Genomic DNA, 27154 nt, shown 5'->3' with positions numbered 1-27154 from the left:
GAGCAGTATCCCTGTGACATGTTATTAACTGACTTCCGACTGCTCTGGGTCGTGATCATCAGTAACAAGTGGAAATGTAGAGCTGCTTTTTAGAAATTCCTCCAGGCCTGGCACATATGCAGCCTCACATATTTTCTTCTCTAGCCAAATCCCTCTGACTTTGAAGCAGCCTGAAGAAATTTGTTAGAGATTTTGGAAATCTCAGTATGTGGCAGTGATGGTGGCAGTTCTTCCTTCTTCAGCTGCTGCCATAGTGGGGCATGCCTGTGTGCAGGCTGTGGCATGTGCTTCCTTGCAGGTATGCCCTCACACCTCAGGAAAGCTTTCAGAAGAGATCAAGCGTGCATATTCTACCTAAACTTATCATAAACCTCAACAAACAAAAGCAACCTTGCCATCTCATACCTTCTGGCATGTTTCAAAGTTCACTTCTCTCTTTGCACATATTTCTAATTTGGGTCTGAAGTAATAGAGCTGAACACCAGATGAAGAACCAGCAGAGAACTCAGGTGCTAGCTTTAGCCTTCAACAACATGTTTCACTCCAGTCATGCTTCTTTGCCTTGTGAGAGGCACCTCTCATACACGAACCCCTACCCCAAGATTGACACATGGTAATGCGGTTCTTGACTGGCTCTCTGAAGGGCCATCAACCATTTTGAATTCTGTAAGGTCTGCTGTGCTACCGTTTCAAAGGGAAATGCCCTCAATTAATCTTTCTCTTATTATGTTTTCCCTAAGTAGATTTATTTTCTATTATATATGACAGGGCAATTCAATACAGGCTTGCTTGATGGCTAAATGAATTAAAGAAAGAACAACAAATTAAACATTGCAAGTCCTGATTTCATCCTGCTCCTGACACTTGAATTACTTTGAAATACTTTCTTAACTTCGGTGCAGATCAGATCATGAACACTATTTCTGAATGGTATTTCTCTGGCTTAACTCTGGGTAGTTGTGCAAAGATTTAATAGTTCTTCTCTTTTTTGGGATGCTAGCAAGATATTAGGACCAGGTAAGTCTATGTTTTAAACATTTCAGCTCAGGTGGAAAGTCTAAATGAATCTCTTGGGTCAAGGAGATAAAACCTGGTCTGGGATGCTTTGAATTTATAAATATTATCTAGATCAAAGATTCCACATTAAGGAGTTATAGTAGCTGTCATGAACAGCAGACAAGACATACCCAGCGTGTGCACTGCGAGTAAAGAAACTCCTTTTATAAAGCATCCTGTGCTTTACTACACATGATCCAAAGACAGTTTACTATGGGTGATTTTCTTGACAGGATTGTGATTGCACTGAAGATGCGCAGGTTAAAATACCCTCTCTATAGGACTACACTGATTGAAAGAAAACGGTACCAATTATTTTTTATAATCCTACATCAGTTTATCATAACTCGTGTCAATGGTTGTTGACAAAGCTTCCGAAAATTTTAAAAATATTTTATTTTATTTGAGACGGAGTCTTGCTCTGTTGCCCAGGCTGGAATGCAGTGGTGCGATCTTGACTCACTGAAACCTCTGCCTCCTGGGTTCAAGCGATTCTTCTGTCTTACCCTCCTGAGTAGCTGGTATTACATGCGGGTGCTACCACACCTGGCTAATTTTTGTATTTTTAGTAGAAATGGGGTCTCACCATATTGGCCAGGCTGGTCTTGAACTCCTGACCTCAAGTGATCCACCTGCGTTGGCCCCCCAAAGTGCTAGGATTACAGGCATGAGCCACTGCACCCTACATTTTAAACCTATTCATAAAATAGATTTCAAATTATTAAATGCATTCACATGTCAGTTAAAACCAACATAAGTAAAGTAAAAGGTGTTCACTGACAAAAATCAACACTTTTTCAAGAAAAAAATTAAGCAACAAGAATATGTTAGATTTGACTAGCTCCTTACCGTTCAGCATACATTTACAATTTTACCACATTTTCACAAAATCCTATGAATTGGTTGGGGCAGTCACAGTTTTTCTTAACCAAAGTCATATACAAAATTTCCAGGAGAATTTAGTATGGGATCTAGGACTTCAGATTCTTAAGGTGATATTCTCTTCTTCCTATAACCAACTGTCATTGAAACCTACTGGTAAGAATTAAGTAAGTTTAGGTTTCTAGTAATGTAGATACTTGACATAATGCATCCAAATCAAACTTTCTCATAAAATATATCTGTATTTGTGCTTTGATAGTCTTTCAACAACATAAACCGAAGATTCACTCTCTTATTGCTGTAATTGCAGTTACAGCTATGGCAGAAGATGGCATTCAACAACAAAAATAAAATTAGAATGAGAAATAAACATGCACAGTAAAAAACGTCTACAGAATTTGCATTGGCAAATGCAGTGACTTAGCACTGATTTTGGCCAAGATATGAAGCTAATTGTTCCGTGTCACAAAGAGGAAATTTTGAGATCATCACTGAGTTCAAGTGATTCCAAGATTATGTCATTTATCTCTATTTGGCTAGCTCCACACCAGCAGAGAATGTTCTTCATCCTGGATTATCCAAACCACGCCACAGGAAACACAAGAAAGCCAAGAGCAGCAGGCATTTTCCACAAATAGGGAAGGAAGGGAAGCTGTTATTGGGATAACCAATAAGAAGCTGGACACGAAAATAATCCCTCTTAATGGTTGAATATACACTTTTATTTTTATAAGGATCTACTTATAAGTATGTATACATGTATGCACATATGTATGTGTACATACATGTGCACACATGTGACTATGTATGTCAACATATGCATGTATGTTTATGCATGTACATGCATACATACAGAAACAATCAATCTTGTTCTAAAAATAATTTAATTCTGTCAAAATATGTGCATTAAGAATAAAGCAAGGTTAAAGATAAAAAAATACTAAAAAAAAGATAAATTCAAGGGTGTATTTAGAATTCAAACTGCATGTTATAAGGTATGTCCATTTGATAATGGTGGATCAGCATTTGGCCTTGAGGTTTTTCACAGCTAATGCAAAAGTGAACAATCAACAGGTAAACAATTCAGAGCAGCCAGAAGCCAAAAACAAAACAGTTGCTCAATAGAAGCTCAACAATTCCTGATTATCAGACATTAGGGAAACTTCTCCTGTGGGTCCTGAAATTCAGTTCTAACATAAAATGCTCCCACAGAGAGTTAATCCAATACTCTAAAATAAAATTAAACACATATTAAGTAAATGTGTGAGAATATTTTGTGTGTCTTTAACTGTCATGCATTTGAAATAAAATATAAGGAATTGCTTCTTGGGACTGTGATGTCATATAAAACAACCACTCCTTTAATCACGAGCATAAAATTAAAACTTCCATCATGAGGGTTAGAGAATCAGGGCATGTTCTGTATTTGCACATATAGGGGATCAGGACTCCTTTCAACTAATTATCATCTTGAACAGTTGGGTAGGAAAAGAAACCATTCTGAGTGGCTACGCAATGTCAGTGGAGAAGCTGCAGATGAGGGTAATGAGACTATCCACACATAACTGAGAGGGGGCAGAGGACTGAGAGGAAGAGGAGAAAAAGAAAAAAATCATTTACTTCGTGATTTTGGTGTTAGCTTCATACATTTCTGAAGTTTCTAAGTTTTTTCTTCTTCAGTTCAATGATCTCTCCTACTTATTCTCAGAAGAATCATTAAGCAAACACTTATTTCTTTAATTACCTTTAAGTACTATGAAATCTGATTTAATCTCCACAATTGGATTTTTTAATTAGACTTGATTTATTTTCTAAGTATGTCTTTGAATGATATATTTCTTTAAACCTGTTTCCTATTCTGCAAAATGGAATAATATGATTGATTTGATAAACCCTTTTATACTGAAAAAGTATGAAAGCATAGTGCCATAATAAATTATAGATACAATTTACTAATTTTTCAAAAACTTTGCCTTTTTTGTTAACAAATTTTTAAACAAATTAAGGTATGTTGATTTAACGTTTAAGGTATTTAGTTAATAGTTTAAGAATTAAATCTGCAGTTTTCGCATCCCTTATATTAGTTGTAGTCCCTTATATTAACATACCTGTTAATATAACTGTAACTATGTAGCATAGTTAACATAACTCTTGCCAAACAGTGAAGATTTACTGATTTTTACAGTGAACATTTACAGTTTGTCTGACATTAAATTCTATTGATTTTTTTTTTTTTTTTGCTTCTTTTCAATGTTTCTGTAATTGTTTCTATTACTGTAGCCCCACTGGAAGAAGCACAGAGAGGTGAGTCAAAATATATGAGTTCCAATATTGGTTCTGCCACAAGCAAGCTGTATAATCACTATCAAGGCATTTAATTTCTCTGAACTTTAGTTTTTTCCTTTGGTATATGGAACCAGGAAGACCCATCATAATCTCCCATGTGGACATAAAACAATGTGTAGGAAAGAGTACTAAAGCATCTAGAGCATTCTCAATTTTCTAGAGAATATGGTTGAATTGGATGTTTCCTTAAATTTACCTCTTGTCTTGGAATATATTTCTCTATATTAATTTTAACAATGTGCATTCAATATGATCTCTTGAGTGAGCCTAAAGGTCAACTTAAATTTGAGTTTCATTCTTTCAAAAACTTAAATTTCAGCATTCCTGACCCACACAAGGCAGTAGTATTTACAACGATATTAGTAGACAGAACTTATTGAGGGCCTACCTCTGCCCAGCCTTGTGCCAATACTGTCTTTTATTATATAACTGATGAAAATCTATAACAACTTCAATAATATTATATATTCAAACACATCCTAAGTATTCAAAGGCAGAGATTCACATGTCACTTTCATATTTTATTTAACCTATAAGCTATGTGATGCCAGAAATTAATGAATATAAACATTTGGAATACTTACATTTTTATTTGCTTCTCTCCAGATAAATGTTACTGCCTAGTTACAATCTATAGCTAGAATAGATACATCAACAAGATGAGAAGGCCAAGCACAGTGACCACCGTAAATAGTTGATGAAGTTGATATATATGTATAATTTAAATATTATATGCTTGTCTGTATTCATACATCATAATAATTACACCAATCTATCTCTATCTTCTTACACATTTGATTTATTTAGCAATATTATCTAAGAAATTTGGAGCCAAAATGCTTGTGATCTATAAGATTTATGACCAGGGATTAAATAGATAAATCACCAAGGTAAAACTATCACTAAGCTTTAGACTTCCCATGAAGGTTGCGGCAACCTTTAGCTCTTTTTTTTTTTTTTTTTCCTCTGAATAACCCATGAAAATTAAAATCCCATCTTCAGGATTATGTGCACATATTCAATTCATATCTCAGAGTTTCTAGCTCACATTATAACAGTAATGTTTTTTACAAAACCTTTTTAAAAAGGATAGTTTCCCTAGGTCAGTAAGTGTCTTGTTTACTGATTTTTTTTAAACATTTCAGGTTGTTAGACGAAAATGGATTTTTCTCATTACAGTTGTGCAGTTAAACTATGATAATTTTCTAGTTGTTTTAAATGTAAAATTGTTTTAAATTGTTTTAAATGTAAAAGACATTATAATCCTATCACAAAACTTCTAGGATTTATAAACTAAGTGAATTATCACTGCCCTCCCTTTCTGCTTGTTAAAATACCACGTTGAAAGCTGGAATTTAAAATAGATTGCTACTCTAGTCCAAATTCTATTACTAAAAATAAAATTATTATTTAGTAATTTGCTAGTTTAAATATTTTATAATATTAATATTTGATAATTTGCTAATTATAATATTTACTAATAATTGCTAATTACTCTAAGTGAAAGCACTTTGAAAATGGAAGAATCCTTAAATACTTGGTGTTACTGGTATTGCTATCACTGTGTTATCTGCATTTTTAAAAATCAGGATCAACATAATTATACCAAATTGGAATACACATCTTTTAGGAAATAACATTATTGGACACTGGAACCCCGATCCCTTTGGCACTGATAGACTGTGTTTTAATGCTTGCAGACTTTCTTTCTTTTTCAGAAACAACAATTAGAACCCATTATCCAAGTAAATGCACAGCAAATAAAGAGACAACAATGGGTCATGAATGCCTATAATTATCCAAGCAAAATTATCTCCCTAATGTTTCTTCTGCATTTGTAGTAAATGTTGGTCAGACTTGAGGGTAAATCCATAGGGTTTACATACTCAACCAATTATATAATTCTAATATGTATTCAGCTGGAATTCACATGGTGCAATGAGCAGCCAGCTCTACTGGATTGATAGTGGTGCTAATGCTCTTGAAATCTTGGCTGAGACGAAGATGCAATACAAGTGGCCAGATGAAATCCTTCTGCTTTCCTCAAATGCATGTTAGTCATGAACAATGAGTTTCATGTAAATGAGGATGGTTAAGAGAATGCCATTCAGTCATGGCAAACGAGTAGGTCTTCCATTGGGTGATCTAACTCTTCACTTACATACCAGAGTGCAGGTTTTTATGTGATGCTGTGACTATCATAGACTTGAGTAGCCATTAATTATGAAGGAATATATTTCATTTGTTCTCCTATATTCATTATTTTCCAGTAGGTTTCTCTCTTGCCTTCTTCCTCTTCTCTAACATCCTTGGTTGTTAAAGAATCTTCAGCTTTGTGCTCATTCAGGCTCATGCCTTAAGCCCTGGAAATGTTCTGATCACTAATATACACTAACTAGTGGTCCCCAACATTTTTGGCACCAGGTACTCGTTTTGGAGACAATTTTGTCCACAGACGCAGGGGAGGAGTTTTGGGATAAAACTGTTCCACGTCAGGTCATCAGGCATTAGTCAGACTCTCAAAAGGGGTAAGCAACCTAGATCCCTCACAGGTGCAGTTCGCAATAGGGTTCGAGCTTCTATGAGAATCTAATGCCTGCCTGATCTGATAGGAGGCAGAGCTCAGGTGGTAACATCCACCACTCACCTCTTGCTGGGCAGCCCGGTTCCTAACAGGCCATAGATGGTTGAGGACCCCTGCAGTAAACCAACGTCTTATTTTCTCAAAATCTTGCCAGATAAATTGACTTATCTAACGAATTAATTATTGCTTTTAGTGTTATCACTTAAAATGCACTGTGTATTGTTTTTAAAGTCTTCATTGTAGACTGTAGAGATTTGGAAAGCACATGGATTTTAAAACTAGAATTCCAACTCTGATGCTTTAATGCTCGATGACTCTGAGCAGGTTAATAACAGTCAGCTCTTAGATTGGGTTCATCATATCCAGTCACAGTTTAGGTGGTTTACACATTTCAATTATGTCTTTCCCACATCAACCCTATGAGAGTCCTATTATTATAACTAATGATGACAGAACTGAGGCACGGAGAGTTTCAGTGACTTGCCTAAAGTTGCACGGCTGGAAAGAATGGAACCCAGCATTTAAACCAAAGATTCTGGTTCTAGAATTGGCACCATAATGCCATTTTTTCTACTAATAGTTTTCATTTCTTAATCTATAAAATGAGGATAATAATATCTACCTTACTGAGTTATAGCTGAAGGTGAAATAATACCAAATATAGTGTTTGGCCTAGAATATAGCAGTCTGCTTTTATTAAATAGTAGTGCTTTCTTTTCTTTTTCAAACAATGAGTAAGGTAAAAAATTCTGAGTAAAGAAGGTCATTGGGAGGATAAGGATTTCATGCGGATTGAACAGTAGGAAGAACAGTTCCAAGTAGAACATTTAAACTTAATGTCAGAATTATCTGAAAGTCTTTAGCTTATAGTATTCATTGAATTGAACAAAAGACCGTTTTAATTAGGCGCATTCTGGGTAAGAGTTTGAAGTATGACCTACTTGATCACATCTTCACATTAAAAGACTATAGCTGACAGATTTCCCTTAAAGATCATTGACAATTTTTGCTCTGTCAGTTATCACAGTGCCTAGAGATAGCTGGAAAGTGTACAATACGATATGAACTTCATTAAGCACTAAGCTCACCTTTAAGAGAGTTCTTCAGAAAAGAATCTCCTTTTATTTAAAAGTATAGCTATCTGTAATTGCTTTTGAGTAACAATTGTTGATTTTTTTCCAACATAATATCCCAATTTAAAAACAAAACAGAACATTTTTGTTGGGGTGTGCTTAGCTGTTTACTTAGAGATGGCTGCCCTGAGGAAATGTGAATTCAAGCAGCTGGATATAGCATTCCCCTAAAAGGTAAGGAAATGAGGAAGTCAAGTGCTCTTTCTTGTTGCTGTGTGTTTTTAAAAAATCTGCTCTAAGGTGGTTGTTCTAGGTAAACAACTGGAATTTTTTAAAAAAGAAGAGAGAGGATGGGTGCTTAAAAGTCAGTTAAATCAGCCCCTTCAGTTTACATTTTGAGAGGTTTATGACTTGCCCAAGATTCACAAAAAAATAGTGTATGGGTAGAATCCAAATTAGCTGTATTTGTATCCTTTTATTAAGGCATGAAGATGGGTATGTGTCTGTGTGTAGGTGTGTACATGCATGCACATGTATGTGTTTGTATAAATGTTTATGTTCTTTGGAATTGGTGTCAAAATTCTTTTTGAGTTCTACTCTCAGATATTATATCACCAAAACTAGAGCTAAAAAATTACAAATTCTTAGAAATCCTCATAGTTTTAAATACCTTAGGTTTGGAAAATTCATATTATTTTCCTGAAAAATATTCATGTCTGTGTTTATTATTTATTTACATGGGATAAGAGAAAGGGTATATTTGCTATGAAAAATGTACTTGCAGAAATGGATGCTAAATTTATTCATGGGGTAAGTCTGTTACTTACTTATTGGATGGGATATTGAGTGGACAGGCGCACGGTTGACAGTCTTCAGAGGTTCCTTTAGTAGGATCGCCATAGAAACCAGGAAGACATTTATCACAATATGGGCCGTCTGTGTGATCTTTACAGTTCTGAGAAAGAAATGCGCATCAGAGTTTATTATTTTGGTGTCAGGGATCAACATGCTGCCAAAAATAGGTCTACGAAGTCATTAGTCTGCTCCCCACCAGCAAGAATATCTTTTCCATGTTAAATGGTCAATTTTACAGCAGGGAAATAGCATTGAAAGTTAATTTAATATCTAGCTTATAAACTACATACTAATTTCAGCATATGCATACTTACAAAAAGATGACTGAAATTCATTTTAATGTTTTTCATTATGCAAATCTTACTTCATTTTTTCTTTAGTTTTTTTCTTAAGAAAATACATGATTTGTGTGTGTGTGTGTGTGTGTGTGTGTGTGTATAGTCATAGAGCACTAACAACATATGTTTAATGGAAATTGTAGCTGATTCTAGGTAAAAATCAATTGTTCAGCTTGAAATTGCTGACTTAATGGAGACTGTGGCTAGTCATACAAATCCTCTGGGGCTATGCCCTCTTAGCTCAGACATTAATTTTGGCCTCAGTGGACTCTGATGGCTTGGACAATGCACTACTGTATTACAGCTGTGAGAAGCTTGCTTGACTCATAATCAAACATTGAGAAATCTGAAAAATTTTACACATCATATGCCAGTTTCATCAACTAAATGTGAATATGTATTTCTGTAGTAACTGGTGATATTTGAAAATAGGCTTTTCTTTAAGTTATTTAAAATTCTTTCTGAAATTTATTTTTTACAAAACGTTTCAAAAGATAGCATTAAGGTCAACCCCCACTATGAATAGTTGCCTTAATAATGCATTAAATCCCTTAAATCCCTTAATATTGGGATTTAATGGGCAAAACATGGAGAAAGATTTTTCCCCTGATTTGATTTTTGTTTTACTTCCCTTCAATTTTTAGATTTAGCTAAACTAAGCTATTACTAAAGAATTGTTTTGTTTTTTTGTAAAATTATTTGCATGTTATCTCACTGATACAACTAAAATTATGTCTTCAAAGACTTAAGGGTTTTCAAAAAATGGAATCAAAAAATTAATTATGCCTTAAACATGTTGAAAACGGTATTTCCAACTTTCAACTGAAAATCTTGCATAATTAAGAGGGTTTTTTTTTCCCAATTATTGATTTAAAAGAGAAATATTATGTAGTTCTTACATTTTCTAATGTCATGTTTCATTAAATAAAAATCATCTTAAAACTCAAGTATTTTTGTAGTGGAAACCAGAAAATAGCATCAGACAACCTATATAATGGAAATCAAAACAAAAAGATGGAAGTTTCACTCTGATGAACTGGTTATTTTTACAGGCGTCCTGTTACAAAAGCGCTTTACAAATTTTTGCTCACATTACATATCACAAGAACCATGAGAAGAAGCAAGCATGCAATCTTCCCATGTGACATTGAATATTTCCTGGCTTACTTCAAATGTACTTTGAGTTAAAATGTCTTTTTAATATAGACCTACACTGTTGCAGAAGTTTAGATTTTGTTCTGTTGTCAAAAATATATTTCAGATCATTTATAATCAAATTTTAAAGCAAGCTAAGCATTTGTTCATAAATTTATTTTTCATGGTAAAATCCATACTATTTAATGCTCATGAAAACTAAGTAAGAAGCTAAAATGCAGGGTCAACTGAACAGTAAGAATGCCCTTGATGAGCAACATTAAAATATTCTTCTCTTTGTATATTATATCAGAACTCACATACTCAAAATGGAATATCAGCACTTAGTTTTCAGTACTATTTTGGAGAAAGGGCACTTGAAAGTCAGTATATCCTACATGATCACCTATTTACTAGCTATGATGGAAAATTCAGGAAACACCAGATTCTGTCTTTATCATCAAGATGTCCACTGTTGCCTCAAGATCGCTCTGTTATTTGAAAGAGACCTCCTATCTCTCTGTTCATGAAACAAAATCAGTAAAGTAGGTTTCATTAGTAGGGTCTGTTCTCTCCCTTCTTTCTCTCAAAATTATGCTGAATGACACTGTTTCGTTCGTTAAAAAAGGCTTCTCATTTTAGAAATATCACATCACCAAATGGACCAATTTGCTTTCATCCTAATGAATTCAGCATGAACATTTGATTTGATTTTATCCTAATGAATTCAACATGAAATATGACTATAGGGAATATTATGAGTTTGGTATTATGACATACTTATTTTTGTCTTCTTAGGGTAAATAAAACAATTCCATGTCAGTTTTGGGCTGAATATTATTTCCTATTGCATGTTAGTAAAGTGTTTAAAGGTAACCCAATATTTTTCCCAAAGTACATTTTAAAAGGCTTATGGCATAATTAAAATGAAAATCACTTAGTCTTTCTATTCATAAAAATGTCATTTCAAAAATCTACTGATCCACAAATTAAGACTCTCATGCTTTATAATGCAATGCAATTAAACAAAATCTTATATAGAGAAAAGAGAAAGAGCATCAATAAACCTAAATGCCAAATTATACTGAAACGAAAGCCCTGAATTTTCATTTTGGATTTTTCCCAGAAGCTTTTAAGTAGAAGAGAAATAGGGGAAAATGAGCAAGAGAAAGATAGAATATTAAGAATTACAGATAACAGAGTCCGCCTTAAATTCTTCAGGGAAATGAGAGTGTGATATCCTCCTAAATTGGCACCATTTTAAATTGTGTTTCTGCAAGACTAATGAAATGAGAAGTGTTGTTTCAAGCTTCATGCCATGTCAGACAATATAAAACTAACATGCCCTTGAGTTAATCAAAATGGTCTATTCAGTGTAATTCTCCAATCCTAAGACTTCTTAGCAGGATGGAAAGTGCTTTGCACTTTGTAAAGCCTATTTTCTGGTTAAAGCTTAGACTTAATTGTAAAGGAGAAGCAGCTCTGGTGAATATGTATTACATATTGTTTTTATTTTTAATCTACAAATGACGCTATGCATTTAGTTAAATTCTGAACATTTTAAGTAAAAATATGCAGTATGTTTTCACTTTCAACATGAAGAAAACTTAATTATGTTTCCTGTAAAGGTTATATTTTATACTTTTCATGTTATGGGGATAAAAATTATTCTCTATTTTAAAAGTACACTGTATTTTCCATAGATTTATAGAAGGAAGTAAACCATATATATTCATGGTAGTTATATCTCCAATCATAAGTTATGCCTTAAAATAATATATGTGATTCTAATTTAATTCTTGGACTAATATGAATAAACACTTCTTCATATTCATTAGGGAGATCACATATGAAAGAGCATTCTCAGTTCCAATTCAGTTCAATACAAAGATCTTTGTCAAAGCACTTACTGACTCAAGTGTTTAAGGTCCCCAGGTAGTAACTGAATTGTAGCATCTGTTGAGATGATTTCAGACTTGTCAATCAGCATCCCCAAAGAAGAGAGCACTTACCAGGCATTCTCCAGTGACGTCATCACAGGACTCCGCATGACCAAAGCACTGACATGGCTCACAGATGCCACCAAAAATGGTGCCGTTAACTCGCCTGTGCCTAGGCCAACAAGACTGAAAGGAAAATAAGGCTTTAGTTGGTTTTGGAGATTAAAACAAAAAGTTGTTTTTGTTTGTTTTGTGATAATAGAAAATAACATGTAGGAAACTCATCAAATGTGCTTGTCAAAGCATTGCCATTATTGACACGTTGCGACAGAGGTATTCTTCCTGACACTGGGGCTTTGCACTGACCTTAGCGTTATTGGCAGGTATGAGATTAGAGGAAGCATTAGCTTGGTGTCGCTTCTGAAATGGTAAAATAAAGCAGAGATATAAAGAATTGAAATGTGACAGTCTCAAAGTAAAAAGCACAGACAGGAAAATAGAAGAAAAAGTACTGTAAAAAAGGCAGCTGATATAAAAGGACTCATCATACAATCTTAGCCTAAGAGAGTACCCAATGTCATCCCAAGCAATTTTGATTTTCTGGAATGTGTTCACTTTCCCACATACTAATTGCCCTTAACTTCATCATTTCCAGAAAATATTTGACATGATTTGGAAGAAAGGCAGCACCCACACTTATATTTGACCACGCACACAGCTCATTTCTACACATATATAATTCATGTATTTCATGCTAAATTTCCTCAATCCTATAATGCTTTGCTATGTATACAAAAAGTTTATGATTTATTTACCACATACTTTCTTGTTAGTTTACTTTATGGCATTCTTCTATAACTTTGCCTGTATTTTTCATTCCTTGTTTAAAATGTGAAACACTTTATTATATAAAAACTGAATTCTGATTAAAACAGGATATTTGAGTCTTAGATTCCCTGTGTCAATGCCTGCTCTAAGTTCCCCGTCATCCTTAATTAAGTTTTTTGTCTGTGGGGATTACTACAAAGTGGATGAGATGCAAAATAAGCACGAGGCAAATACTGCTGCCCTCTAAGAGCTTATGATCCCCCTCCAATGAAATTGCATCTTGTGGGTTATTTACTATATTTCTGGATGGTTGAGTACAACATCATATATCATGAAAAGCCCATCTTTTCCAGTTGAAAAAGGAAACAAAAGAGAAATCACTGAAGTAATAAAGGATATAGAATTGTGTTATGTGTCTGTGGAAATGTTCCTTCTGCCTCAGGATATGAGGACTCTCAAATCTGAGCATCAATAACAAACACATAAAAACATTATGTACTGATACTTCATATCTGAAAATAAATAAAATAAACTTTCTCTTTAATTTGAGCAGTAACAAAAAAGTGTCAAATTTATTTTTTTTAGTTATTATTATACTTTAAGTTCTGGGATACATGTGCAGAACGTGCAGGTTTGTTACATACGTATACACGTGCCATGGTAGTTTGCTGAACCCACCAACCCATCATCTACCTTAGGTATTTCTGCTAATGCTATCCCTCCCCTAGCCCCCCACCCCCCAACAAGCCCCAGTGTGTAATGTTCCCCTCCCTGTGTCCATGTGCTCTCGTTGTTCAACTCCCACAACCAACCCAAAATTGTCAAATTTCTATCCCTTTCCATTTCCATTTCTCCCAATTAAATCCCTTCCCATACCTCCCCATTAAATTGTTTGCATCCCTAGATTTATTATAGAAGTGATTTCCTTCTGTAATATACTTTTTTAAAAGCCGGTGAAGCTACATGTTCATAAGGGGGTAAAAATTAAGGATATTGAGAAAAGGGAGAGAACTAATCTGCTTTCAGACAGATATCCATGAAGTTTTCCTTAATAAGTTTTTTGTTTTAATACTCTGCAAATGCACTACTCATACCACGTCTTCTTTTTTCAATCTTCCCAACTCCTTACACCTCTCTTTTAGCCAGTGATTTTATCTTATTACTCACAGAAAAAATTAAAGCCATCTTTGCACTAACAAGTCCAGAGATCTAAGCATATATCTCCAAACCTTGTTGCCATATTCCCATTCCAAACAAGAGATGTGGGGGATGTGGGGTCTTTCTTCCTAAAGGAACATTGCTCCACTTGTCATCTGATTCCAGCACCTGTTTTCTTCTCAATATTCACTTTCTCTGATGCATTAGTAATGACTTTCTTTTCTACTGGGTCATTATTATCAGCACAAAAAAAATAAGATCTAGTGTCTCCATCAAAAATAAACAAAACACAAATGACAAAACTGTCCTCAACCTCATATAACTTTTCTAGTCATCTATGTTTTTCTTTTCAGTAACACTACTCTTAACAAGTATTATATTCCTCACTTCTTTTTCACACTTCATTCCATTCTAATCTGTTTTGTGTCACCACCTCTCAATTAAAACTGTTCTGGTCCTTGTCACCAAATTCCATGCAGCCAAATTTGATGGACGATTCTGCAATTGCATTTTATCTGACCTTTCATCAGCCTGGGGCCTAGCTGACTCTTTTTCCTCTCACAATTTCTTTTCTCAACTTCTATGACATCACACTTCTCAAATTTCTACCATATTTCTTTGCTGTGTCCTCTGCTTTGACCCTGCTTCTTAATGTCAGGAGCTCCTCGGGGTTTGAGTCGGGTTTTTTTTCTCTTTTTTTAATCAATTACACTTTCTCCTGGGTAATTTAATTCAGTTCCATAGTTTATGATGCCTTCCAAAAACATATCTCTAGACCAGACAGACATGCTGAATTTAAGACCTGAATATTATAAATGCACATTGACATTTACACTTCACAGCCTTTTCAAACCTAAAATGTCTAAACTGGACTATGGATTTCATACCCCCCCACCCCTACCAACTATTCCTCTCTCTGTCTTCCTCAGCTCAGTAAATGACAACACAAGCAACTGATCAATCGTTCATACTGGTCATCCATGACTCATTCTTAAACTCTTTATTTCTTTAATCTCTCACCAGACATACAGTCTTGAATCAGTGAGTCCTACTGGTTCTACTATCAAAATATATATAGAATATGATAAGTCTTTTTATATCCCCTGCCATGATCCTAACAGCAACCACTATTATTGCTGTGTTCCACTGCAACTACATATTAACCCTTCTCCTTCCTATCATTCATGCCCTCCTAAGACATGTTCTTCCTACTGTAGCCATAATGCCTTCTTCAAAAAAATGTAACTCAGGCTGGGTGCATTGGCTCATGCCTGTAACCTCAGAACTTTGGGAGGCTGAGGTGGGAGGATTGCTTGAGCTCAGGAGTTCGAGACCAGCCTGTGCAACATAGTGAGGTCTTGTCTCTATTAAAACAAACACACAAACAAACAAAAATAGCTGGGCATAGTGGTATACACCTGTAGTCCCAGCTACTCAGGAGGCTGAGGCAGGAGGATCACTTAAGCTCAGGAGTTTGAGGCTGCAGTAAGCTTTGACAGCATCACTGCACTCCAGCCTGGGTGACAGAGCAAGACCCTGTCTCAAAAAACAAGAAATACCCCAAACCCAAAAATGTAAATCAGATCACTACACTACTCCACTACTCTGCTAAAAGGTTTGCAATGATGTTCCATGCCATGAGAATAAAATCCTCAATTCTTATCATATGTGCAAAACTCCTAATGGCCTGGCTTTTCCATTCACATCTTGTCCCTTTGCTTTTCCCCTTGCTTACAAAGCTCCAGCCATGCTCCTTCTTTGCAGTCCTTACATACTCCACAATCTACACTGCTTCCTTAGCAGCTCTTTTTACATCGTTGTCCCTCTCATTCTTCAACATTCCATTTAGCTGTCACCACCTCAGGAAGCCTTTCCTGACAAACTTTTACAAAATAGACTTTCTAACCTTCATACAACCACTTGCAGTAACTTTATCATAGAACCCTATTTATTTAACCCTGTTTATTTCCTTCATAGAATTTGTCACATTTATTTATATTTGCTTTCTGGCATATTGTTAATGCCACCACTCAATGCAACATCCTTGAGGACAGGTACAATATCTGCATTGTTAATTGTACTATTTTCCATGTGTAGGGTCTTGTTTGTCTCAAAATATATGCTCATCAAATACTAGTCAGCTAAATGAAAGTATGAACAAACAAGCAATTCTATGAGGTGGTTAATATTATTTCCATTATATAGAAGAAACTGAGATTGCCCAAAACTCTTTTTTTTTTAGTATCCCACCTGTCTCATCTGTCAGGTGAAATGAATGATGACAGTACTATGAAAGTAAGAAAATTTTTAAAAGATTTAACTGTAGAACACTTTATAAGAAGTCAAGTAGAAACGAGAAAAAGATTCTGAATCAACACTTTGGCCTCAAATGAAGTAAAAGAGAATATCTACAATGGAGTAATTTGATCTGTTTTTGGCTAGAGGTTCTCAGCAAGTTGGAATTAAGACATTAATGGTCTTTGGTGTTTACTCAGCTTTTAAGGGATCCCAGGATATTAGTGATAACAAGGTTAGAATGACTGGCCTTATGAACTACACTTAATTGAAAAGCAAATGAAATAATGAAAGGATAGGACTGAATAATAGAGAATTTAGGGCTAGAAAATTTTGATAAAGAAAAAAACGAATTTTAGAGAGTAGAAGAAATGAAGAAGTCAGAGAGAAAATTCAAAGTTCCAAAATTCATTGTCTCTTGATTCAGTTAAGTTCTTTTATGGATTACAAAGTAACTTTATTTATCAAACAATTCTTGTGTGACAGATACAGGAAGCTTTTATTATCTCTCTCTTCTTTGTTTTTTTTTTTTGTTTTTTTGTTTTTTTGGGTTTTTTTTGTTCACACTCAAATGCTTCTATCTATCTGTTACCATTATTTAGCATCCAGTTTAAGATTTCTCCACTCCAGGACACTTTACATCTCTCTCCACTGCAGTAGCTCATCCCTCTGAATGATTATTGCATGTATGTTCTGTAACACATACTGGTCCCTTAATTACATAGCGCTGAGATCCCATTTTTCCTAGGTATTTATTGTCTCCCTAAACAGATTGCTAGCTCCATAAGGACAGGGATTATGTTGTATGTACTTACTGATAATTTATGCAGGTAAATTTACAGAATTTGTCAGACATATCTAGAATGTATCAAAAATATTTTTGACGGAGAGAAGGAAGAGACTAAAAGCATAGCCAATTAAGCAATTGTAATATTCAAGTAATTTTATATTCAATGGGCATTTAGAACTTGTATAAAAGATAATGCAAAGGATGAGAATAACGTATGTGGAAACAAGCATTAAAACAAGAGTAGAATTAACTTATGTATTATGCCAATTGAGAGAGGATCTTTAAAGTTCCAATAGAGCAGTCTGGTTGGAATCAAGAGCGAAAGGCTCTTGTTTCATCAAATACAGTGTATGTTTTATATGTAAAATCAAATTTGGGTTGGCATAGCTAATTGATATCCATAATTATTTTTATCTTATCTACATGAATTTTGGAAAAGCAAGTACTTCTATAAGTTATATCTAGTTTTATTTCTAGAAAGGTGAATCTGAGCTCAGTTAAAGGAAACAGCTGTCATGAATATGACTGTGTATCTCTAGATGTATGCATTATTTTTAAAGTACGAGAGAACCGACAAAGCAATGCCTAGAGTATTTCTATAAATGGCATAATGAGGTAGTGTTCTGAAGTGAAATATCTCAGTACACTCAAATGATTCCTTAAAGGCACCATTTTAAAGAAACTAAGCTCCTATTTATCTGCAAGCCATGCCCTCTGTCAAGGAAATAGTGCTCACATTTTTTGACCAGGTTTCAAATAAAACTAATTTTCAGATAATCTAAAAGAGAATATATAGAAGTAAATAAAAAATAAAAAGTGTTACCTTAAGATGACACACTGTGGTATTAAGTAAGAACCATTAATCTTATTATAAATCTAGAATACGGAGACAACAATAAATATCTCAAACATCAGGTGCTAAACAAATGAAAGACCTGTAGCCAATTTTCTCTATCAAGGTATTTTTTCCATATATTATGTTCTTGACATTCTGAAGATTGTAATGCTTCAGATGATTGTGATTTGGTTGTATTCTTAGAAATGAAGTAGAGGAAAAGTGTGATACATAGAATTAAAACATGAGAGAAAAGTAAAAAACTATATAGTGCTAAATTTTGGATAACCATTATGATGAAAATGAAGAGAAAATATTTTGAAGTCTTATTCCGCTACCATCCAATAGATCAAATAGGTGACAAAGACGGAAACATCAGATTTTCAGTCATAGGCAAAATAGCTCAGAGAGAAACAGTTACAAGATGAAATTATGTGGTTAATACTCTAACTGAAAGCCACAGCTTTTGGTAGACATTCAAGTTTCTTTTTTAAGTGATACCCATTATTTGTGTAATTATTGATAGAAAAAAAACAGCTCTTATTAGAACAGGTTATTGAAAGCAATGTTGAGGGAACTTTGAATGCACTGAGGATGCATTCTTGCAAACTTACCTCACAAGAGGAGCCGGTATACCCTGGTGGGCATTGACATACTTCTACAGCTGCTGCAACGCTTCCATCAGTAGGATAGGAGACAGCGGATTCAAGGTTAACAGAGCTCAACCTATGGCAGAGGAAAAAAGAGATGGTGAATAAGTGAAGTTTTTAGGTATTATACAGCTGTAGGAATCGTACAGCAACGATGACATAAATATAAGCCAATTATGTATGCTGAGAAAGGAAGCTGATGAATACCATAACCAAAAGCTCTGGTCGTCTGTCATATTAGGTCAAGTTGGCTCAGTCTAAAGTGCTGACAAACACCACCAACCCCAAATGCTGAAGAGATACGAGAATGTTCTTCCTTGTCTCTTGGCTCTTGGCTATGTGTTTTGATTTTCATTTTTTGAAGATAGATAGACATTTAAAAAATCATATAGTTAAAGGGATTTTTAAAATGGAAAACATTCCAATGACTGCTTGATTTCTTTTAGTGCTTAAACAAGGAAAGCAGAAATAGACAATATTAACAATCCATCTCAGCTTTTAAATTGAAATAAAAGATAAAACAATTGTGTTTTCTTTTCCTTTGAGATAAACCCACATGTTTGTCATCGGTATAAGCTAAACTTTCTCAAAATGCTCAGTTGACTGACTTAGAATGATCTCTGGGATTTGTTTTTGTCCTCAATTAAATCTGTTGTTCTCTGTATCTATGGCCTTCATTTTATTGGTACTTTTTTGCAATCTGGTGATGTTGGTGGAGTGATTTGGCATAACTCATTATTTTAGAGAAAACCTGGTTTGGCCAAATGGAAAATTGGAAAAAATGCTGTCACACACACATTTCTTTTCTTATTATGCATTCACGATTTAAATAAATGTTACCGGTATCTTACTTGCTTTTCCTATTTTTGTGTAAAAGGACATTTTAAAAGATTAATTATTAAGAATACAGTTTTGCGAGTCAAATAGACCAGGATTTACGTCCTTTCTCTGATATTTACCAGCCTCGTGGTCTAGAAGAAAATAACTTATTCTTTCTAGACCTCAATTTTTTCTTCTATACAATGGAGATAATATAATAGTTCATATACCTTGAGCTTGATTTTAAAGGAAAATGAATATAAAGTTCTTGTTTAATATGTAACACACAGTAGGTTATTATGAAATACTAGACAGTTTATTAACCTATTTTCATTGACTGTTGAAACCAAATAAAAATGACTACATGAACATTACAAGAAATACACTTTTTACTATTTGTATCTCCAAATCATTTTAGTGTATGAAAATACATTTTAAATAAACTCTAAGAGCACATAATGAAATGACTACTATTGACTCATAATAATTACAGTTTTAAAAATTACTGATAGACATTTTATAGCATATGATATGCCATCTTGTAACCATAAGAAAGAAGCAACTGATTCTTGCTATGGCCTGCATTTTCAGTTCCTTTCTCAGGAGTGATGGTAGATTTTTATTGATCAGTGATTCACACTTACCAAATAACTTGTTAGACTTGGGAATCAATGTTGGGAATTTGGGAATCAAGTCAGAGAGCAAAGCTAAAAGGCTCATTACAAGGTGTAAACGTATCTTCAAAAATGATGATCTTTATTCAAATTGTAAGCTTTTCGGCAATAGATTTCTAAAATTTTCATTGCTTCTACCCCCACTTTGCTAAGCCTAGACTCTTGACAGTACTTTTGAATATGTATGAGTTCATATATGATCAGGAAGCAGGAAAGGAAATTAACCCTGAAATCACCAAATACAGGCAGTTGGATGGAATCATCCTAGCTGCTGAGTGCTAGGTGGCACCCTCTAAAGACAAGCAAATTATCTTTACCTGTAAATAAACTCATCCAACACTATTAATTGAGCGCTATCTTCTCTAGAGGCACATTTTGAACAACCTGGTAGAAGGTCCTAGATTAGGCAAATATCACTGTTCTACAGTGTTTAGGTTACTTGTGTCATCTGAAAATCATTAAATGCTTTTTTCCCCCTTCACCAAGGAACCCTGTCAATGAAAAATGCAGTGTCACAGGCATTTCTTTTTCTTGTCATTAGTTCAGGTGTAATTCCCATCACATAAAATTAAGCATTTTAAATCATACATAGAGAGGAAGTTTGATGTTTGGGGTAGGATGGACATTTTCAAACCTATTTAAAATTTAAAAAATAAATCGTACAATTCTGCCATTTAGTACATTTACAATGTTGTGCAGCTACTACATACATCTAATTCTAAGACATTTTGTCAGCCCAAAAGAAAACCCAGAATCCATTAGGCAGTCATTCTCTATTCCCCTCTTCCTCTAACCCCTGTAAGCTAACAATCTGCTTTTGTCGCTATGAAGTTACCTATTCTAGATAACTTCACTGTAGCATGTATCAGTATTTCATTTCTTTTTATGACTAATATTCACTGCATGTACATGCTACATTTTGTTTATTCATTCATCAGTTGATGAATATTTGGATTGTTTCTACCTTTGAGCTATCATAAATAGCATTGCTATTCATATTCGTGAACACATAATACCTATTTTCAATTCTTTTGGATATATATCTAGAAACAGAATTTCTGGGCCTCATAAGTCTCCTTAACACAGCAGGGTTTGGAAGAGTTACTAAACTAAAGACAGTACTTATGTTGGTATGAGCTTATGGGCTACTCCTTGAGAACAGAAACCTGTCCTGCCATCTATATAAGCAACATGATCATCTTCACACATGTTCAGTAGTTCAGTAGACTTTTGTTGAATGGGTGAATTGATGAATGGATGGATGGATGGGTAGACAGACGGATAGATGTATACAAAAGTAACTGACTAAATACTTAAATAACAAATGAATAGATGAATGGAAAACAGTTCTATTACAATCAATGACTAACACATTCCATGACAAAGGATACAATAAAGCCTACTAACCACATTTCAGACAAATAAAATCAGATAAGTAAAAGACAAATTACTTGTTTGATTTGACATAGAAAATGAACGGAAACTGTTATCAGTAGAACTTGAGGCCAGAGACCAGAACTCACCTGAATGTATTGTGAAATCTAACTGCCTGGAATTAATGGACTGTCACTTGATAAGCCTATAATTCTGATCATTTTAATTTCAGAATTAGATGATTTCATGGTTGATATACTAGTTGATTATCATACAATAGATCACTATAATTTACTAAACAGCAGATTGATTAACTGTATCTAGACACAGCCCAAGAATTTCTGATATAAAATTGACATGCAACACTTAAAGAAAGATTTCTGGAAATTTCAAAATAGAAGAATGAGCAATTGACTACTTTAAGAAACGGTTTTAAAAAAGATACAAAAACAAAAATATTTTCAGTGAACTGACAAATTTCATTTGTCTTTTGAACAACAGATGTTCTTCTCCTTAATCTGTGTAACCATTTTGAGCTATGAGAAACTTCAACACTCAAACATCCTTCCCAGTAATATTCCACGTTAGTATTCACTGAGCAATCCCAATGTTCATTAGGTTCTGCTATTTGTTAAATGGGATTTTAATGTGTTTAACAGTTTCAAGTGTTACTCATGAAGAAGGCTGCAGTTTATTTTTTTTTTCCTTCAATATGGTCATTTTCTTGATATCAAGCTGCATTCATTTAAATACATAATGTTGGCAGTAATAAAGCACTGAATTTTGGAGATGCATGAGCTATCAAAGAATTGTCAACTAAGTCAAATGCTTTAGCTGACTTTCCCTTCTTATTTTTATGCCTTGAAAATACAGAAAAGATGATGGATGAAGAGAGAAGACATAATTCTACAAGTTACTATGGAAAATATTGGAACTGTTTCAGAGACATTGTCCTGGTGCTGCTTTAAAGATTGTTCTCAATATTTTTGTTTTACTACATTTCCCACCAGAGTAAGACATGCTACATTATACTAAAACAACCAGCTCAAAACATTATACTTTAAAACAACAAAAAACTCTTGATGTTACAATTGTCTTTTTTCTATATATATAGAGAGAGAGCAAGATATTTTATCTAAACATTTTCAATCTCACATCAAGTAAGAGCAGTAACTGACAGACTCTGATACTTTTGCAGCAATTTATTAAAAGTGTATTAAATGCTAACACAAGAATTCATCTCTTCCTTCTTAGTTCTCCCAGGATGCACTGTGCACACTTCTTCTGCACTATTTATATTATCATAAATGTACCGCATGTATATATAGATCTGTCTTCTCTGCTGTACAATGCCTTCTTTGAGTTGAATGATCATTTGTCCACCTTTGTATCCTTATAGCCTAGCCTAGAATGACTGCTTCTTAATAGTTACTACTTACTGTCTACTATCTTCTGTGCACTATGATACAGGTTGGAAAGACATTTCATTTAAGTATCAATAAACAATGTAACAACCCATGTCTAGTCACATTTACAAATGAAGAATCTGAGGCTCAGAGGAGTAAAGAGCCTTGACCAACATAATACCATTAGCAAAAAGTGCAGCATAGATTCAAACCCAAGCACGACTCCAAAACCAGGGATCTCCTTGTTACCCTGCATTGCCTCCCAACATATGCTAGATACTATTTCAGGTGCTTAACATACATTGTGTTTTCACTTAATTGCCAATCTTGAAATTTAGACATTGTTTCTGCCATTGTATAGAAGAGGAACTAAGATTTAGAGAGATAATCATGGAAGGTGCTCAGTAAATATTTGCAGACTGAACGAATCGAATACTTACGGAATAGCATTGGGAGGCAGTCAAAGATAACGGGAAGGAAACGTAGGGTAAAATTTTGGCTGCACCTCTTACCAATAGCCGGATGCCAAGGGAGCTGCAAAAATCTTTTTAAGTCCTAGTGTAATCAGCAAAATGTCTTCAAAATGTAGTTACCCAAATCATTAACTTCAGAAGGTAGAGGTACACTGTGTACCTATCAATACTATTTCTATGATTATCAAAGACTCCTTTGCTTACAAGAATTTTTCTGGATTATTATATAAATTATTCATAATCTTTTTTGATCCCAAACCCCAAAATTTACACTAAAAGTTGTGTAAAAATATCTTGCCTTGAAAATATTTTGTATAAAATACCTTGCCTTGAAAATATTTTGTATTTATTTTCAAGCAATACTCATGAGTTGTATCAATGATAAAGTCATGATGGACTCGGTTATGCTGTGGTAACAACACCAAATTCCCAATGGCTTCACAGAAAACAAAGGCTTACTCATGTAAAATCCTCTACAGGCCTGGGTGACTGTTAGGGCAGCTAACCTCTGTGTGCTAAATCTGTATTCCAGGCTGGTGTTTTTTTTGTTTTTTTTTTTTGTCAGAGTGTCCCTCTGTTGCCCAGGCTGGAGTGCAATGGCGAGATCTCGGCTCACTGCAACCTCTGCCTCCCAGGATCAAGCCATTCTACTGCCTCAGCCTTCTGAGTAGCTGGGATTACAGGCATGCGCCACTACGCCCGGCTAATTTTGGTATTTTTAGTAGAGACAGGGTTTCACCATGTTGGTCAGCCCGGTCTCGAACTCCTGACCTCGTGATCTGCCCGCCTCGGCCTCCCAAATTGCTGGGATTACAGGCACGAGCCACCGCGCCTGGCCCCAAGCTGTTTTTTAATCTGTTTGCTGAGTAAGCTGCAGAGAGTCTCACATTGGAAATTCAACGTTAAACCAGGTGGAAAAAAAATACATTTCCGCCACAGTTCATTGGCTAAACCAAGTCATATGACACATCTACCCTCCAGGGTTAGAGAAATGCAATATCCCTTATGGATGAGACTGGAAATTTGGTGAACTCTACTAATGTCTACTGTAAAGTAAGAGGAAAACACATTTTGTGCAGAGTTCTGTATCTAATGTAGGTGCTTCATAAAAGCCTTTCTTAATTTAAAGACCAAGGATGTTACTAAATCCAAGGCTTGGAGAATTTAAAGGAGAAAGATGCACAGTTCAGTTAAGTTGATTTCTCTTATACTCTTAAAAGAAGAAGGAAAAGTGTTCTACTTGTGCCTTCATCTTCCTAGTGAGGACAGAGAGAAGAAAATAAATTATTTTATCTAATGGGTATCAGGATTCTCGAAAAAAAAATGACAGTAAGAACTGTCATATGTATGGAAATACCAGTATGTGCCTTTCTCTAGAGGTCTCTAAGTCTTAATGGTATTTGGAGAAAACGTGATCCTTTGGGATGAAGTAGATAAGATAGAAATGCTTCATATTTGTATGCTGGGTTATCACTAGCCAAGTGCTTTTGCAGCTCTGTAATTCAATTCTTGCGGCGACCTTTTGAAGTTGGCAGGGCAATTGTCGTCCTCCTTATTTTACAGATGAAGTGATTGAAGTCCAAAGAGGTCAAAACCATACTTATGTTTACAACTATTAAATAGCTGACTTGAAGACAAAAGTCAAAATCCTTGACCCACAGTCCAGTTCTCCTTCCGTTATACAATTCCATCTAACCATATAACTGGAGGAACCTAAGCCCATTTGCTGAAAGAACTGCCACGGAAGTAAATCCACTGTAAATAAGTCTAAATATGAATTTTTGCTGAGCTTCAATTTACTCGTGCTTGCACACAAACAGTATACCAAGTCGGAAGCCTACTGTGGAAGACAAGTTGAAATCAATTCAAGTGATGTTTTGCAAATATGACTCAATCTACTAGTAGATCAAAGATAATATATAACAAGCTTACTGACTGACTCCAGATTCATGCTTACTTTCAGCTCACCTGAGTGGGTAGGAGTTTCAAATCTGACACTGGCTTTTACTTACTGAACCACAGAGCTTTAGGTAATATAGGTGACAGAAAGTAGCCACCTACTTGGATTAGCTCTTTTGTCATTTCACAGAGTCGCACTGTGAATGCATTCCTCCTATATGGCGAAACCTCAGAAGACTGCAAATGAAACCAGTGATTTTAAGATGGGTAGACACTGAAACTGTCTGATATAAATCAGGGAGAAATGTCTCTGTATTAACTAGCCTGAAAAGCAATGCTGACAAAAATAAATAAGCCCCCCTAGCCACTTTTTTTTTCAATTTGGTTGTCATTCATTTTGAAAGCTGGAGGACTCATCTCTTTGTACTGTTTAAACATCATGACAATCTCTATTTACTAAATGGGAAAAACATAATTAATTCCTAAGTGCTGCTTCTCATCTCCACGGCATTTTAACCCAGCTTCTAAAGAACTGCCTATGCAAAAGAGGTACATTATTTGGCAATGGTTCTGTTTATGATTCTGCAGTTCTCTCCTTTGGGAAATGGTAATGATGATTAGACTAAGTTGAAATATTACCAGTGAAAGGCAAACTAGGCAGCACAGGGAAATGATGGGGAACAGGGAGGTGAGAGGTGGTGGCATCAGCAATAAAAACTCCAATACTGGAGGCATTGCTTTCATTAAAGGTATACTGGGTTGTCAGGCTGGGGTCACATTTGAACATCTAACTTAATCTGATTTAGAAGCAAGTTCCTATGACACCTTGTGTTACTTATTATTAGAGTAGAAAAGGAGAAGGGTAAAGAGCCCATTCAGACACAGTTGAAGTTAAAATTCTGTCAGATAAAAATGTCATTGTTTTAAAAATAAAAAAACATAGCAGCCTACAGCATTTAATCAGACACAAGCAGATTTGGTTCAAGTCAGGGAGTTTGCTCTTTAGAAAACAAGGGGGTGCGGGGGAGAACAAGAAAAAACTGAAAGTGTTCTAGGTGATGAGTACTTTCCTAATGATCACATATCATGTTAACAAAGACCCTGAAAAGTAGGCATTAGTATATCCACTTCACACCGGAAAGAAACATTCCTCGAGGCCTAATCACTTGCCCAAGGTCACACATACAGTAAGCAATAAAGCTTATTGAATTTCTACTCAGTTTGGCTCCAAAGTTCATATTCTTTCCTTTATACCATGTGGCTGTTATAGTCTTAAAGTGTTTTATAGTGAGATCGGTGGTTACTTAAATGAAAAGACTTACGTTTCTTATTACAATCTATATACTATTAAGCCAGAAACTAGTTAACAACCACTGGAAGGAAATATTTTAGAAACTGCTTTCCAAATAAGGGTGCCCTGGAAAGTATATCTTTTAGTTTCCCACTCTGAACCATCATAAAGGAGACTTTATTTTCCAATATAACATTTCTCAATATAGGAATCATTATTGATCACACGTTCTGACACAATTGTGAGCGAATCATCAATAATAATAAAAACTGAGACGAATTTATTCTGGGCATTTAAAACTGCAAAGGTTTAAGAGGAAAACCTTTCAGAAAACTAGGGCTCCGTTCTTATCTGCTCTTTGAAGACAGCAAGTCCTAGGTGCCTTAAAAAATTCACTCCGGGGCGTCTCCTGCACCTTTGCCCCAAAGCAAATGTGTGAACGTTGGAGCTGCAG

General features: G+C 34.9%; 1 protein-coding gene across 1 annotated transcript in view; it reads right to left on the bottom strand.

Annotated features, from left to right (window-relative positions):
- Positions 1-27154, bottom strand: part of LAMA2 (laminin subunit alpha 2) — a 611116-nt gene that overhangs the window by 236062 nt on the left and 347900 nt on the right. Inside the window, exons 15-17 of the mRNA XM_015137479.3 lie at positions 18729-18840; positions 12281-12394; positions 8769-8896 (exon numbers count right to left, since the gene is read on the bottom strand). Coding sequence (XP_014992965.3) covers positions 8769-8896; positions 12281-12394; positions 18729-18840 — 354 coding nt within the window. The remainder of the gene's footprint in view (positions 1-8768; positions 8897-12280; positions 12395-18728; positions 18841-27154) is intronic.

This window comes from Macaca mulatta, chromosome 4, assembly GCF_049350105.2.
Source record: "Macaca mulatta isolate MMU2019108-1 chromosome 4, T2T-MMU8v2.0, whole genome shotgun sequence".
NCBI classification, from domain to species: Eukaryota; Metazoa; Chordata; class Mammalia; order Primates; family Cercopithecidae; genus Macaca; species Macaca mulatta.
The sequence above is the reverse complement of the archived record's forward strand: the minus strand, read 5'-3'. Positions and strand labels throughout refer to the sequence as shown.